At 34.9% G+C, this 14,654-nt stretch overlaps 1 protein-coding gene and 1 long non-coding RNA gene across 2 annotated transcripts; one reads left to right on the top strand and one right to left on the bottom strand.

Annotated features, from left to right (window-relative positions):
• The first annotated feature begins 1,266 nt into the window (after positions 1-1,266).
• Positions 1,267-2,734, top strand: LOC114302776 (uncharacterized). Its single transcript, XM_082904940.1, has 3 exons — positions 1,267-1,443; positions 1,623-1,811; positions 2,177-2,734. Exons 1-3 carry the CDS (start codon positions 1,267-1,269, stop codon positions 2,732-2,734), a joined length of 924 nt encoding a protein of 307 aa, XP_082761066.1.
• Positions 2,735-3,542: 808 nt separating this feature from the next.
• LOC114302764 (uncharacterized) lies at positions 3,543-6,152 on the bottom strand. Its single transcript, XR_003643514.2, has 3 exons — positions 5,793-6,152; positions 4,664-4,844; positions 3,543-4,185 (listed from the first exon to the last, which is right to left on the bottom strand). It is a non-coding gene; the product is annotated as an uncharacterized LOC114302764 (long non-coding RNA).
• Positions 6,153-14,654: the final 8,502 nt, after the last annotated feature.

Genomic DNA, 14,654 nt, shown 5'->3' with positions numbered 1-14,654 from the left:
TGGCATAGCATTGGAATGGCATTGGACTAATGTTGGGATATTGTGCTTGGAGTTTATTTTGTTGTTTTGATGGTTTCTTAGATTGCATGATTTCCATTAAGCTTGTGTTGATAGTTGTTTTTTCATTAGGTTGGTTTGTTTAGTGAGTACATTTGTTTTCTAGGAAATTGTATTAGAAAGTTTTGTCCGGAAATTGACAAAGGGGGAGATTGTTAGGTCCCTTAAGTCTTGTCAAATCCACAAACAAAACTTGAGGTATTGAGTTGTAATTTCCTTGCTGTTTTTTCTTTCTCGCTCGAGCGAAGGAGTGCTCGCTCGAGCGAAGGCTGCGTCTGGCAAAAAACCTGCGAATGATGAATGTACGCTTGAGCGAAGGTAGTGTGGCTCGAGCGAAGCCACTTATGGAAAAACACGCGAGATTTGTTCTTCCCTCGAGCGAGAGAGTCTTCGCTCGAGTGAGCTTCGCTGTTCCAGATTTCTATATGTACTAGTTTTAGTACAAAACTAGGATTAGGTTTTTGAGATCTACTTTGAGGTTTTCTAAGGTTTTCTTCTAGAGTATTTTTGTGAGTTTTCCCTGATAATTTGAGTGAGTATTAAACTCATGAATTGAAAAGCACATATCAAGGAGGTTGATTGATTACATACAAGAGTGTTCTCCTTCGATGGAATCCGGAGATTCAAACGTGGAGTTTCAAAGGAGTTTGATTCTGTACGTAGTCGTTGATTCGGCAAATGGAGTTTTGGATTCAACTTCAGATTAATCAGTTCCGAGACGAAGGCTTGGTGAAAGAGTTACAGAAGGTTTGAAGACAAATTGGATGAGTTGGGTAATTTGTTTGTTATCTTTGTAATCTTTCTTTCATTAGTAGTGGATTGATTAGTGGCGTTTCACCCGTGATTTTTTATTACAATTGAAGATACTTCAATTGTGATTTTTCCACGTAAAAATCATTTGTGTCGATTTATCATTTTTCGAAAATAACAATCTAAATCACTTTCGTAAGTACTTGATGATTTAGATTATGTGTTTTGGCTAATTGGGAATTGAAATAATTAAATCTTGATCTAATCACGAATCACTTTGGATTTTCAGAATAGATCGAATCTCATAATATACTAAAGAAAGAAATTCCAAGTAACGAACTCACTCACTCTGATGAATGCCACTTCAGACTTGAGATTTTTCCTCAATGCTAGCTAGATCTCTCTCTCTCTCTCTCTCTCTCTCTCTCTCTCTCTCTCTCTACCTCTGAGTCTGTAGAGATGGAAGCAGTAACGAGATCTTCCACTAGAATCCTTGTAAACAACTTCAATGGCAAAAGCTTACCTTTGTCGAGAGCCCCTCTTGGGAAATCTCAGATCAACTTCTTCCGATCTTCGATTCTCTTCTCAATCCCGCTCAAGAAGACAGTTCAATGCGTCCCTTTATCAAAAACAGAGGTATTGTTTTCGTTTCTCTTCTTTCTTCCAGTTTCTCAGTATTTCCATTTATATATAATAACAGTTTCTTGTTAACCAAACACGGGTTTCTACTACAGCAGATGCTGGGATCCAAACAATGCGTAAGTTTTTTTTTGAAGTTTTTTCATGTATGAATAAGATGACAGTTACTTATATAAACATTTGGTTTGTTGGAATCTTTTACAGAGGCATCAAAGACTGTTCATGTGAAATTTCAGTTGCAGAAAGAGTGTTTGTTTGGTGAGCATTTCTTTCTTGCAGGTGATGACCCTATTTTAAGTTGCTGGGATGCCTCAGATGCTGTACCACTAAACTGGTCAAATGGACACTTGTGGACTGCTGAGCTGGTGAGAAGTAACTCTTTCAAAGAAGGATAGTTGTTTTCATGAAAAATTCAGATCACAGAACCGGACACAATGTGAGAGTTAGTTGTTTTTGGTTCTATGATCGGATTTTGTGCACATAGTAGAACTGATGCTTTCATTTGTATTGAATGCAAGGTCAATCTATGGTGTTCATCCCTCTTCGTTTACATTGCGATGTGGTCAAAATTACGACAAAAATCACTTCTAGGATTCAGTCTGTTACTAGAGTTGAGACACAATGTGGTTGGGTGGTAATTTTGAGCACTTTGCATTGTAACCAGATAGTGTGTACCATAAATTTTGCCTTCAAAGTGATTTTTGACACTCATATTCTGAATTTTACTTAGGATGAACCTGTGGAGAGGTCAATACAATTCAAGTACGTACTTAGAGGAAGCAAGGGGGAAATTTTCTGGCAACCTAGCCTGGGCCGATTTTTCCAGACATGGGAAACAAACAACACAATTACCATTACTGAAGATTGGGAGAATGCTGAGGCTCAGAAGATAACCGAGCAGCAAATGACGGATCCAAATGAGGAACTGGTGAATGTTTTTACAATAGAATCACTTGTCGATGATAGTGTTACTAATCTAATAGAAGAATTCATGTCGAATGTACAGGAAGATGTGATGTCTGCCGATGATATTGCTTTTCCCGAAGATCAACAGACTGTCAACAGAATCGAATTCTTTGTAACAGAGAATGAAACTCATCAAAAACAGGGGCCATGGGTCAATGCAAAAGCCATCAACAAAAACCAATGGAAGACTACAATGGCTGAGAAGAAACCAACAAGTGTGGAACCAGAGGAGTCAGTCTTCACCTATGAAGGTGGTCATGTTTTGGTACCTGACTTGAACCCAATGCCAGCGATATCGGCTAATAAAGCACCTCACAGATAAATTGGTATATCCAATGGTGATGCCTCGGCTAAAGTTGATGCATCCAAGGACCAGCACAAGCCTGAATTTACTTGTTGATGAATTGAGTTGAGCTGAACTCTCTGTTTCATTGTCAGTTAAATTAGCAGAAGCTACTACACATTGAATAATCCTTGTAGGCAAATATTGCACCATATATGATAAAATATTTGAAACTAATTGTACTGAAGCAAAATAAGTACTTTTCGGACACTTGATAAAGGTCAATAAATTTGGCCAAAATTTCTGTGTCTCTCGTTAAGAAGTCGAGGGTTCAAGTGCAAGACTCCTCAACACACAAACACCCAGTAAGAAGGAAGAAGAAAAAGGTAAAAATAGCAAATTTTGTATGACAATAATGCAAACGTTGTCAGGAGGTAATGAGAGCTTGCAACAAGAGTGGTTCTCTTCTCTAGAGACACCAATGAAATCTTCTACCATGAATGGCATGCTGAGCTCCAACTATGTTATAAAAGCACATTGACGCAAGCTTGCTACAAGAGTGATTCTATCTGGGATACCTAAATCTTGCAAAAAGGCACGAAACCCCAGCAAGTTTGTAATGAATTTGCCATTTCATCCGAAAAACATGTAATTTTAAACACAGCTTTAGGTCTACGTATGAAGAGCTACAATCACTGGATCATCATTTCTTGTTGATAGGATGGCATGCCTGAATCACAGGCAACCCTCCTCATGCTATCCTCCTCATGCTATCAATGAAATAAGCTTACGGTTCATCTCCCAAAATTATCTTCTTAGACAAAAAAAACAAAAGACACATTAGGCAGGCCAGGAAAAAAAGAGGGGAAAATACATAAATCCTCACTATGGCATCAACGAAATGATCCTAGTGCATATCAGTAATTTCTGTACACAGATCTTGTTCTATACAAAATATATTAAAAAAACATTTGTCTGTGTGATCTAGGACGGCAATCTTCATCTGTCACTCTATGACAATGGACGGAAGAATCTCTATCATGATCTCACCTTTTGCGCCTTCCACTCTATTTTCTCTATGACAGGATTCTGATTCATGCCTTCTTGATATCTTTTCCTTCCACCTATCATGATCTCTTAAATTTCATTCAGCATCATGCCATTCTGGATTTTTTTTGTTCCTGCTACTCACTTATCCCAACTCCCAAGCTTCTTCGTGATTCATCACTTCTTCCCATTCTGATTGTTTCTTACGGTCTCTACTGTTCAGATCTTTAGATTTCAATTTTCTTGGCTCTTGTTAGTCTTCACCTTCGCTGCTTTTGTTCTTGAACTTCTTGAATCTTTATCACTTGATCTAAGTCCTTGAGCAGTAGACTCTGAAATGAGATTCGAGTGCCAGATTTTTCGCTCTTTGTTGGACTCTCAAACCTGTCATGACTCCATCTTGAATTTTTATCCTAAGGACCCCAACCAGTGCTTGCAGCTCTCTGGATAAAGAAAAACCAAAGCTCAAGTAAGCACCTTCTAACAGGACTCAAATTAGGCTCGCATCATATAAACCATCAAGCTGAGAATAATAGATATTGCATGGCAAGTCACCTTACCCCAACTTATTTTTAAATAATGATGCTTCAAACAGAAATAGTAGCAGCAGCAGAAGGCAACAAAGAATGGAATGAAGAAAAAATTAAGGAAACCAGCTTCAACACATATGGTTGTTTTATGTTTTCGACAGATATAACAGCAATAAATAGACTGAGCAAAAATTTGACCCAAGGCATCCATCTGATATGTATTCTTTACAATGTTGGCAGTGACTTACTGTTCACTTTAAACCTAACGAATAGAAGTGATAAATGAATTGCAGATTCTAGTTTACTTTCATCGTAAAGGTGGTAGACCTGCACCTAAGAATGGAAGTAAAAATGACTAATAGTGCTTCCCTTCAAGGGTCATTGATCTTACTTGTTCATCATGGGAGAACTTGCATCCAGCTCCATGATCAGATTCACCTCTTTGGAAAGAACAACAAACTCCTTGTGCCACCCCTTTTTGCTGGTCTCTTTCTCTTCATCTTCTTCTTTCTTTTTATAGTTGCTCAACCCTTATGATTCGACCAAGAATTTGAGAGTCATTCAGATTGTCTCTGAAGTAGATCAAACAAATAAGCAATGGTTATAGTTGTGGTATTATTAGAAAGCGAATATTTCCTTAAGAGTGAATAAGTAACTTTTTTGTGAGAACATGATATAAATTGCATCGTAAACTAATAGCAAGGTGAATAATATGAACTAGCTCAAGGTTAAAAGGAGTAGACCTAGTAATTTCCCAAGACTGATATATAATTTTGAGTTTTACAACGTCAACATTGTTTAGGAAAATCAACAATAGATAAAAGCTTCTATGGGGTCCAGCGGCCTTCAATTGTACACGAGAATGACTTTACCCAATGAGGAGTGATGGAGACTCCCTCCAATCACCACCCCACCACCTCACACACATGTGGCCGGTGGTGATTGGGTGGTGATTGGAGGACAAGGGAAACAAAAAAAAAAAAAAAAGAAAGTCCAACCAATAAGAGAGAGAGAGAGAGTGTCAAAGAGGATGGGGAAAAAATGGGGTCTTAGACATTTTTCTTACCCATTCAGCTTCAAGAAGCAATATTTACACGGTATATAGTTGGGTCTTGGGCCCACACATCTTTAAATTTTCACATACCCAACCCAAGAGCAAAACACTAAAATTTAAGAGGTTTTGGAAACCCTAGCCACCCCTCTGCCCGTAAACCACGTGTATCAATTAAGGCCAACGCATGGTTCATCCCAATGCAAACCCTATACCAATGGGCTACGCGAGCTGGTTGTTGAATGCAGTGTTACAATGCCAAATTGGTTAATTGGGAACAACAACGTTTCATAAATCAAATTTGGAGACCGAGGACCAGTTGGGTGTCATTATTACAACGTATAAAACAAGTATAATACTAACGACGACTACAAACAATGACAAATAGTTCTAAAGGTACATCATGAATTAAGTTGAAAATATTTCAATTTCATTACATGGAATTGGAAATCAAAGCATGAGCGAATACCTGGATTTGATTAGAAAGAACTTTTTACTGTGCAAACATTGCAAGAAGATCATCTCAGTGTGATCGAATTGAAGCTTCTTCCGATATTGATATGCTGAATTCGTTGTCAATGGATTCATAGCTCCGATTCCAATATGCGAATTTCTCCAAGAATGCTCTACTTGAATTGCAGGATTTCGAGACGTGGGGAAAGTTTCCAACTCAGACCCCAGCAACGGGAGATTAGCACAACTCTCACAAAAACCTATGATTCCGTTTGTTTTCATAAATAAAATGGAAGGATGCACAACTCTCGAAAAATCTTATGATCCCGTTTGATTTTATAGATAAAATAAAGATAGTGATTACGAGGGGATTGATAGCGTAAAAATTAATAAAATTGTATTTATTTTGATGATAATTATTAATATGAGAATTGTTGAATTATTTTTATATAACATAAATATAAAATAAATAAAATTATGATTTTTACTTAACAAAAAATCTAAAATCATTAAATATTAATATTTATAAAAAAAATGCCCAAAATCTATAAAAAAAAATAAAAAAAATTGCATTTGACCTGTTGACTGGCTGAATATTCCAACAGACGATTGGTAACTCACTAAAGTCGATGGACTATTTTCTAATACTACCTCTTTACCTAGACTTACAATCCGCTCGTCCAAGGCCTATTCTAATCCGAATGTATTATCAATCCAAAAAGCCACAAACAAAATAAACATGAGTTAAGCTTATTATTTATCCATCACAGTCCATAATGAACTGCTACTCTGGAAAACATACGGGGCTATGAACTGTGCGAAAAAAATTTGAGCGCTATGATACGAGGGCAAACCAATTTTTCTGTAATTTTCGGCGGAACTAAACTGAACGAAAAAAATAATAATCTGCAATTTTCAGCGACAGTGACATTAATCGAGCTTAACTCCGCCGGGGTTGTTAACAACTCCGCCGGTCCCAAGCCCGGGTTGAGAAGGAGGGTTGTGTGTTAGGTAGCCGACAGCCAACACGTAAAAAAGCCGCTCGGATCCCTTATGAAAATGAATCTTACTTTGAATCGTTTAAATGCTAGGTCGTTCCCCTCAAGTGACGCGTTGCGCCTGCCTCTGGGTGTTCCGAAAAGTGTGCAAAGGGCGCTGCATCGACGCCTGGGTGCAGTGAAAAATGGGCAAAGGTTTTCGCATTTTTTTGGACGAGGCAGGTAAAGAAGCTAGTCCAAGACTATAGGTTTAGGGTAGCCACTTGGAACATAGGAACCTTAATTGGTAGGACGATGAAATTAGTAGATGTTATGATTAGGAGGAGAGTTAGTATAGCTTCCATACAAGAAACTAAGTGGACGAGAGAGAAAGCTAGGGAAATTGAGGATACTGATTTTAAACTTTATTATAGTGGTAGGGATAGACGCAGGAATGGGGTAGAAATCATAATTGCCAAGGGTCTTGTGGAAAGTGGTGGCGGTCACTAGGAAAGGAGATAGGATTATGCTAGTTAAACTACTTATTGGAGGGAATATAGTGAACATTATTAGCGCTTACGCCCCTCAAGTAGGGTTAGATGATCAGACTAAGAGGGATTTTTGGGAGCAAATGGATGAGATCTTACAGGAGATACCCGCAGGAGAGAACCTGGTTATAGATGGAGATTTTAATGGCCATGTGGGCATAGATAAACTAGGTTATGAATGGGTGCATGGTGGATACGGTTTTGGTGACAAAAATGAGGCTGGAGAGAGAATCTTAGATTTTGCGTTGGCTTCTGACCTGGTGGTGGCCAATACTATGTATAAGAAGAGGGATGAGCATTTGATAACCTTTAAGACTGGATTAGTTAAGAGCCAAATAGATTACTTCTTAGTGAGAAAAGTGGACTGCCTAAAATGCAATGATTGTAAGGTGATTCCTGGAGAGAGTCTGGTCCTCAACATAGGATTTTGGTACTAGAGTTATGTTTTAAAGGGCAATACCAAGGTAGGAAGGATGGTGGGCGTCGTAGGACGAGATGGTGGGACCTAAAAGGGGATAAACTAGAAATATTTAAGAATCGAATGGATAATGAAGGTACTTGGGACTTAGAAGGTGATGCTAACACTATGTGGAATTCGATGGCCAATTGTATGAGGAGAATCTCAAGGGAAGTGCTTGGAGAGTCGAAAGGAACGGGACCCAGCTCTAGGGAAACTTAGTGGTGGAGGGAAGAGGTTCAAGCGGTAGTTAAGGCAAAAAAAGAGTGCTTTAAAAAGTGGCAGAATGATAGAACTGAGGAAAACTTTAAGAGCTATAGATTGGCTAATAAGGAAGTCAAGAAAGTAGTGAGAGAGACTAAGTTGAAAGCTTATGATGACCTATACACTAGACTAGATAGTAAGGAGGGAGAGAAGAGGGTATACAAACTTGCTAAGATACGGGAGAGGAAAACAAGAGATTTTAATCAAGTAAAGTGCATCAAGAGTGAGGATTCAAAGGTATTGGTGAAGGATGATGAGATTAAGGAAAGATGGAAGAATTATTTTGAGAAACTGTTAAATGAGGAACATGGAAATACGACAATAGGGGAAGAAATAGCCAGTAATACGATAAACCAAGACTATAGGTTCTATCGCAGGATTAGGAACTTTGAAGTGGAGATCGCACTTAAGAAGATGAAATCAAATAAGGCTTTAGGACCCGATGATATCCCTATTGAAGCTTGGAAGTGTTTGGGTAAAAAGGGAGTTGCTTGGTTGACTAGGTTGTTTAGCAAAATTTTGTTGACTAGGAACATGCCAGATGAGTGGAGGAAGAGTATTTTAGTGCCAATCTATAAGAATAAAGGTGATGTCCAGAATTGTAACAACTATAGAGGAATCAAGCTAATGTGTCATATAATGAAAAGTGTGGGAGAGGGTGATGGAACGCCAATTGCAAGACATAACAGAGGTGCCAGAGAATTAATTTGGGTTTATACCTGGTAGGTCAACAATGGAAGCGATCTATCTTTTGAGGAGAGTAATAGAAAAGTATAAAGAAAAGAAAAGAGACATTCATATGGTATTTATCGACCTTGAGAAAGCATATGACAGAGTGCCTCGAGATATAATATGGTGGGTGTTAGAGAAGAAATGGGTGACAAAAGGCTACATTGACGTGATTAGGGACATGTATGAAGGGGTAGTGACCACTATTAGATCGCCAGCTGGAGAGATAAATGAATTTCCTATCACTGTAGGGTTACACCAAGGATCTGCCTTAAGTCCTTATCTTTTTTCTTTAGTTATGGACGAGTTGACGATAAATATTCAAGATGACGTGCCATGGTGTATGCTTTTTACAGACGATATTGTGTTAGTGGATGAGACTAGAGAAGGAGTTAACACAAAGTTGGAGATTTGGAGAAAAGCTCTTGAATCTAAAGGATTCCGGATAAGTAGAACTAAGACATAGTACATGGAGTATAAATTTAGTAACAGTAACAATGAAAGCAGAGAAAAAGTGAATATTGAGAACCAAGAACTCCCTAAGAGTGAACATTTTCGTTATTTAGGGTCGATTATCACAACAACGGGAGAGATTGATACAGATGTGGCCCATATGATTAAGACGGGATGGTATAAGTGGAGAAGTGTGTCTGGGGTATTGTGTGATAAACGAATACCCACTAGACTAAAATGTAAGTTTTATAGAACGGCTATTAGACCAGCTATGTTGTACAGGACGGAGTGTTGGGCAACCAAGAAACAACATGTAGGTAAAATGAGTGTGGCTGAGATGAGAATGCTAAGGTGGATGTGTGATAAGACTAGACAAGACAGGATTAGGAATGAGTGTATTCGGGAATGGATAGGAATAGCACCGATAGAAGATAAGTTGAGAGAGAATCATTTGAGATGGTTTGGTCATATTCAACGGAGACCAACAGAGGCAATAGTGAAGAGATGCGATGCTGTAACGGTAGATGGAAGTGTTAGGGGATAGGGTAGGCCTAGATTAACGTTGACTAGCGTTATAAATAGAGATATGAATCTACTTAATTTGACTAATGAAATGGCCTTTGATAGGGCTGCGTGGAGAAGAATGATTCATGTAGCTGACCCCATTTGATGGGACTTAAGGCTTGGTTTGGTTTGATTTGATTTGGTTTTGACATTAATCGAGCTTGGCCAGTATCTTTAATGGCGTCACGAGGCATAGGTTAAAAAAGGAAACTAGTAATAAATTATTACAATGAATAAAAATGGGCATTTATAAATTCCTCTTTAGCTATTATGTTGAATTTTATGTAAATTATTTTTATATATTTTAATAAATTTTATAAGTAATATAATTATCAAAATATTCTTAATTATAATAGGGTAAAACACGTATTAATGTTTACATAGTGTGAATATTCTATGATATGAACATTTACGCTACTAAATTTATTTAATATGAATGTTCACATCTCCAAATTATTAGGATAAACTACCAATAGGTCCTAATAGCTTGACTTAATTTATATCAAGTCCAATTAAAAATAAGTCTTGATAATATTGTCATTAAAAATAATTTTTTTTTTGACAATTTTTTGCATACGTCGCTAAAAATTGACAATTAGTGACTTTTTTCGTCATAATTTTTATAAATTGTCGCTAAAACTTACAATTAGTGACTTTTTTATGACAAGTTTTTTTCATAAGACTTATTAGACAATAAGTCTACTTATTAGGACTTACACGTAAGTACCCCAAATTATTAAGGGTTCGAAAAATATTTATAAGGATAAAATTATCCATAAAATACATTAAATATGATAATTATTATTTGGTAAATCAAATTTTTAAAATAATAAGACTTATTAAAATACAATAATTTTTTATAAACTAATTATGATACAAGTATTTAAAAATAATTTTCTCAATAAAAATTGAAAAGAAGGTAACTTAAGATTAATAATTGATAATAATTAATATTTTAATTAAATCTAATCATATAATATAGGGGATTTTTTTTTAGGGTCTCTATTATTAAGATTTTATAGTATAAAAGATATCTAATATTTTCATAATATCTAAGGTCCCTTATATATCAATTCAGAGAAATTTCAATCCAGAAAATTTCTCTAGACCTCAGAGAAATTCTCTCAAAATTTCTCTGGTTTGTACAAATTTCTCTAATTTTCTCTGGACTTTCCAGAGAAATTCTCTCCAAACTAGAGAAATTTAAAATTTCTCTGGACTCCAAATCAGAGAAATTTTCTCTGTATTTTGAACAAACTAGAGAAAATTAGGCTATTTAGAAACCAAAAACAATCACAATTTTCTCTGTGTTTTGCACAAACTAGAGAAAATTAGACTACTTAGAAGCAAAAAGCAATCACATGTGATTGTTTTGAACAAACCAGAGAAAATTAGCCTACTTAGAAACCAAAAACAATCACAATTTTCTCTGTGTTTTGAACAAATCAAAAAAAACTGGGCTACTTAGAAACCAAAAATAATCACAATTTTCTCTAATAGAAAACTATTAGAGAAAATTGTGATTATTTTTCTCTGTGATTGTTTTTCTAAGAAGCATTTTATCAAACAGGTTAGCTTCAAAGCTCACAGTTATATGTTTTACAGTTCTAAAAAGAATTTTATTAAATCAAATCTCACAGTTATGTGTTTTGGAGTTCTAAGAAGCATTTTGTCAAATAGTTTAACTTTATACTATATATATAGATGTTTGTGTGTGTGTGTGTGAGAGAGGAGAGAAAAAGACCTCGTTCAAAGACCAGCGGAGAACAAAGCCGGAGGAGAAAAAACTAAGAGAAGCTTACTAGGGCTTTCAAACATAAAAGTGACAGTATCACTTGCATCATCAGCTTTGATGGTGATGATATCATTATTCACTCCCATCATTGGGTTGTCTTCTTGTCGTGACATGCCTCGATTCCAATATCGGTGAAATTGCCCATGGATAAGGATGCTTTGAGTTTCTCTTGATGGGGGAGAAAGAGTTGAAGAAAACGACGATGATGAACTCCGGCGATGGAGGTGGAGTTTGTCGGAGAGAGAATGTAGTTTGATTTGAGGGGATCAAATTTCTCTATGATATATAGGTGTCAGGGGTTGAGGGACTTTAGACATTACAAAATGATATTGTGGATCTCTTTTATTACTAAAAATAGGAGAGAGACCTTAGACTAATTTTTCCTATAATATATTAGTAATCAATGGCAATGAAGGAGTTTTGACCGAGAAATCCGATCCATTCGTATCAAATTGAAGGAGAGCAAATCAAGGAGTTGGTAAGAGTAGATTAATTTTGTAACTTTAACAATATATATAATAGGTGTAGAAATAGAATGGGTCAGATAAAATTGTCATAGAAATAAGTCATTTATTATCATTTATTGTTTATTTAACAATATACATTAATATATAATTTTATGAAATAATTGGAAAATTGTAAAAAACAATTGGGTAAATTACACTTCACACCCTGAAGTTTGAGTTTAATATATATCACTCTTTGAAATTTGAAAAATTACACTAACTCCCCTGTTGTTGTAATTATTTAGACGGAATGAAAATATTAAACTTATGCACTCTTTTTTTTTTTTCTTGCATTGCTTTACTTCTTCTGTTTTGTTTCTATTTCATTTGCTTTTTTTTTAATGTAATTTCTTCTATTTTTCTACTAGGAGTTGTTGTCTTTTATATAAGTATGGGGTTTGTGAAATGAGACTATTAACCACAGGGGTAAGAATATAATTTTCATAACATCAGGAGTAGGATGTAATTGGATTAAACCTCAGGAGATGTCAGTGTAATTTACCCAAAACAATTATAAGGGTTCGTTTGGAAAAAACTTTTTTAGCCTGATTTTTTTATTTTTTTTCTAATTTAGCTTGGCTAAATTAGTTCCATTTGGAAAGAAATTTTTGGCTTTTTTAACTTTTTTGCCTTTTTTTTAAGAGAGAAAATAAAATGATTATGGTTTGGATATGACATTTTATCTTATTAACTTATTTAGCCTATTTTATTTTTTGTGTTTTTTTAGTCAGTCAAGTGGTGATTGGTTAAATGTTGAATTTTTTCAATTAATCATTTATTTTATAAAATATAAGTGTTGAAATAAATCAAAATATTTGAATGTACAACTTAAAATTTTAAATTTATCACTTCTATATTTTTTCATTCACGTTTTGTATTGTGATAGTAGCAATATGAAGGTGAGAAAATGTCTATGGTGAAGGGATAGTTATTTTTGCAATGGTAGATGGATGGCGTATCGAATGTAAAACAACAGTAATTGTAGCGGTAAGTAGTAGGTGGTTATGAAATGATGTTGGTGGTCTTGGCAAAGATTGAGATAGTAATAGAATAAGAGATGAAAGTGGCAATAGTTAAGAGTGGTGGTAATGTTAATAGTTATACTAGGGTCGTGGTGATGGTGAAGGTGGAGGTTGTGATAGTATAATAAAGAAATACTATTAAAATGGCAGTATGGTGGTATGGTGATAATAGTGGTGTTGGCGACGATGACATGATATCATAATGGGGCACACTAATACTTTTTAATAAGTAATTACACTATTTAAAATTTCATTAATATATATCCATTTATTTATATATTATATAAGCAAAATGAGATTTTTAGTGAGAAGAGTTAAGAAAGTTCTAAGTGCTTAATTCAAATTTCTTGATTTTTCTATTTAAAAAAATAATTAATAAATTACACACTTACACTTTTTTTTTTTTTTTTTAAACAAAGAATGCATTTTTTATTTTTAAAATCATTCTTTCCTTACCATCAAACAAGGAAGGAGTTTTCCAATTAAGAAAAAATAATTAATAAATCATACTCAAAAAAGGAGTTTTCCAATTAAAAAAATTAATAAATCACACACTCAAAAATATTTCATCGTAAAATATTTTCTATTAAATTCTTCACCATAAAGCATAAAATAATTTATATAATTAAAATTTCGTAACATTTTTTTTCCCCTTTTATCATGGCCATTACTACTCAACGTATATATCAAATCTCATTATTTTCATACACAGAAAACGTTAATAGGATTTTTTAAGATTCAAACTCTTAACTCAATTTTTTTTTAATTTTTAATTTTTTTAATTATGAAAATACTAAATGTCATTATGTGTTGCATTTTAATTAGTTCATAATTAAATTCATGGAGTTTTATATTAAACTCTTAAATTATGCTACCATAATTATCATTTCAAATTACTTCCTTAATTTATGTTTACCATACCAAATTTATTTTCAAAATTGTTTCCCTAAGATTGCATTAATGCATGATTTTGATACATTCATACATATATAAATGGAAAATAATTAATTCTTTAACTTAAAATTTAAGCGTTATTGATTCTTTAACATGGTTTAAGCTTCTCTCCAGTCCTCCATTAGATTGGAGAGGAATTGTTGGGCCTTGTGGACTTTCTTTTGGGCCCCATTTCGATAATCTAAAACCTTCATATTTTAGTGTTCGTTGAGTAATCATATAATATATTAGTTATGAATGACAATGGATAGGTTTTGACCAAGTAATCCGACCCATCCGTACCAAATTGGGAAAGAGCAAATCGAGGAGTTGGTAAGAGTAAATTAATTTTGTAATAACTTTAACAATATATAAGGCATCTCCAACAGTGTATCAATTTTTTCACCAAATTTGAATAAAAATTTGAGTAAAAGTTTCATTTGATATCACATGTTCCAACGGAGGGTTTTGAAGTTTTATCAAACTATCGGTCGACTGGGCAAACGATCGACATGTGTAATTATTGTTGGAAAAAATGGTGTTTTATATGGCTTATTTTGGGCCAACTTTGAGGCCAAGATTGAGTGGGCCCCGAACGTCTTTTGGGGTGGGTTCGAAGAGGTGACGTGT

The sequence above is a fragment of the Camellia sinensis genome, chromosome 14, assembly GCF_055761805.1.
Source record: "Camellia sinensis isolate YWXY chromosome 14, ASM5576180v1, whole genome shotgun sequence".
Taxonomy (NCBI): Eukaryota; Viridiplantae; Streptophyta; class Magnoliopsida; order Ericales; family Theaceae; genus Camellia; species Camellia sinensis.
Note: the sequence above shows the minus strand (reverse complement) of the source record. Positions and strands in the feature narration are given on the sequence as shown.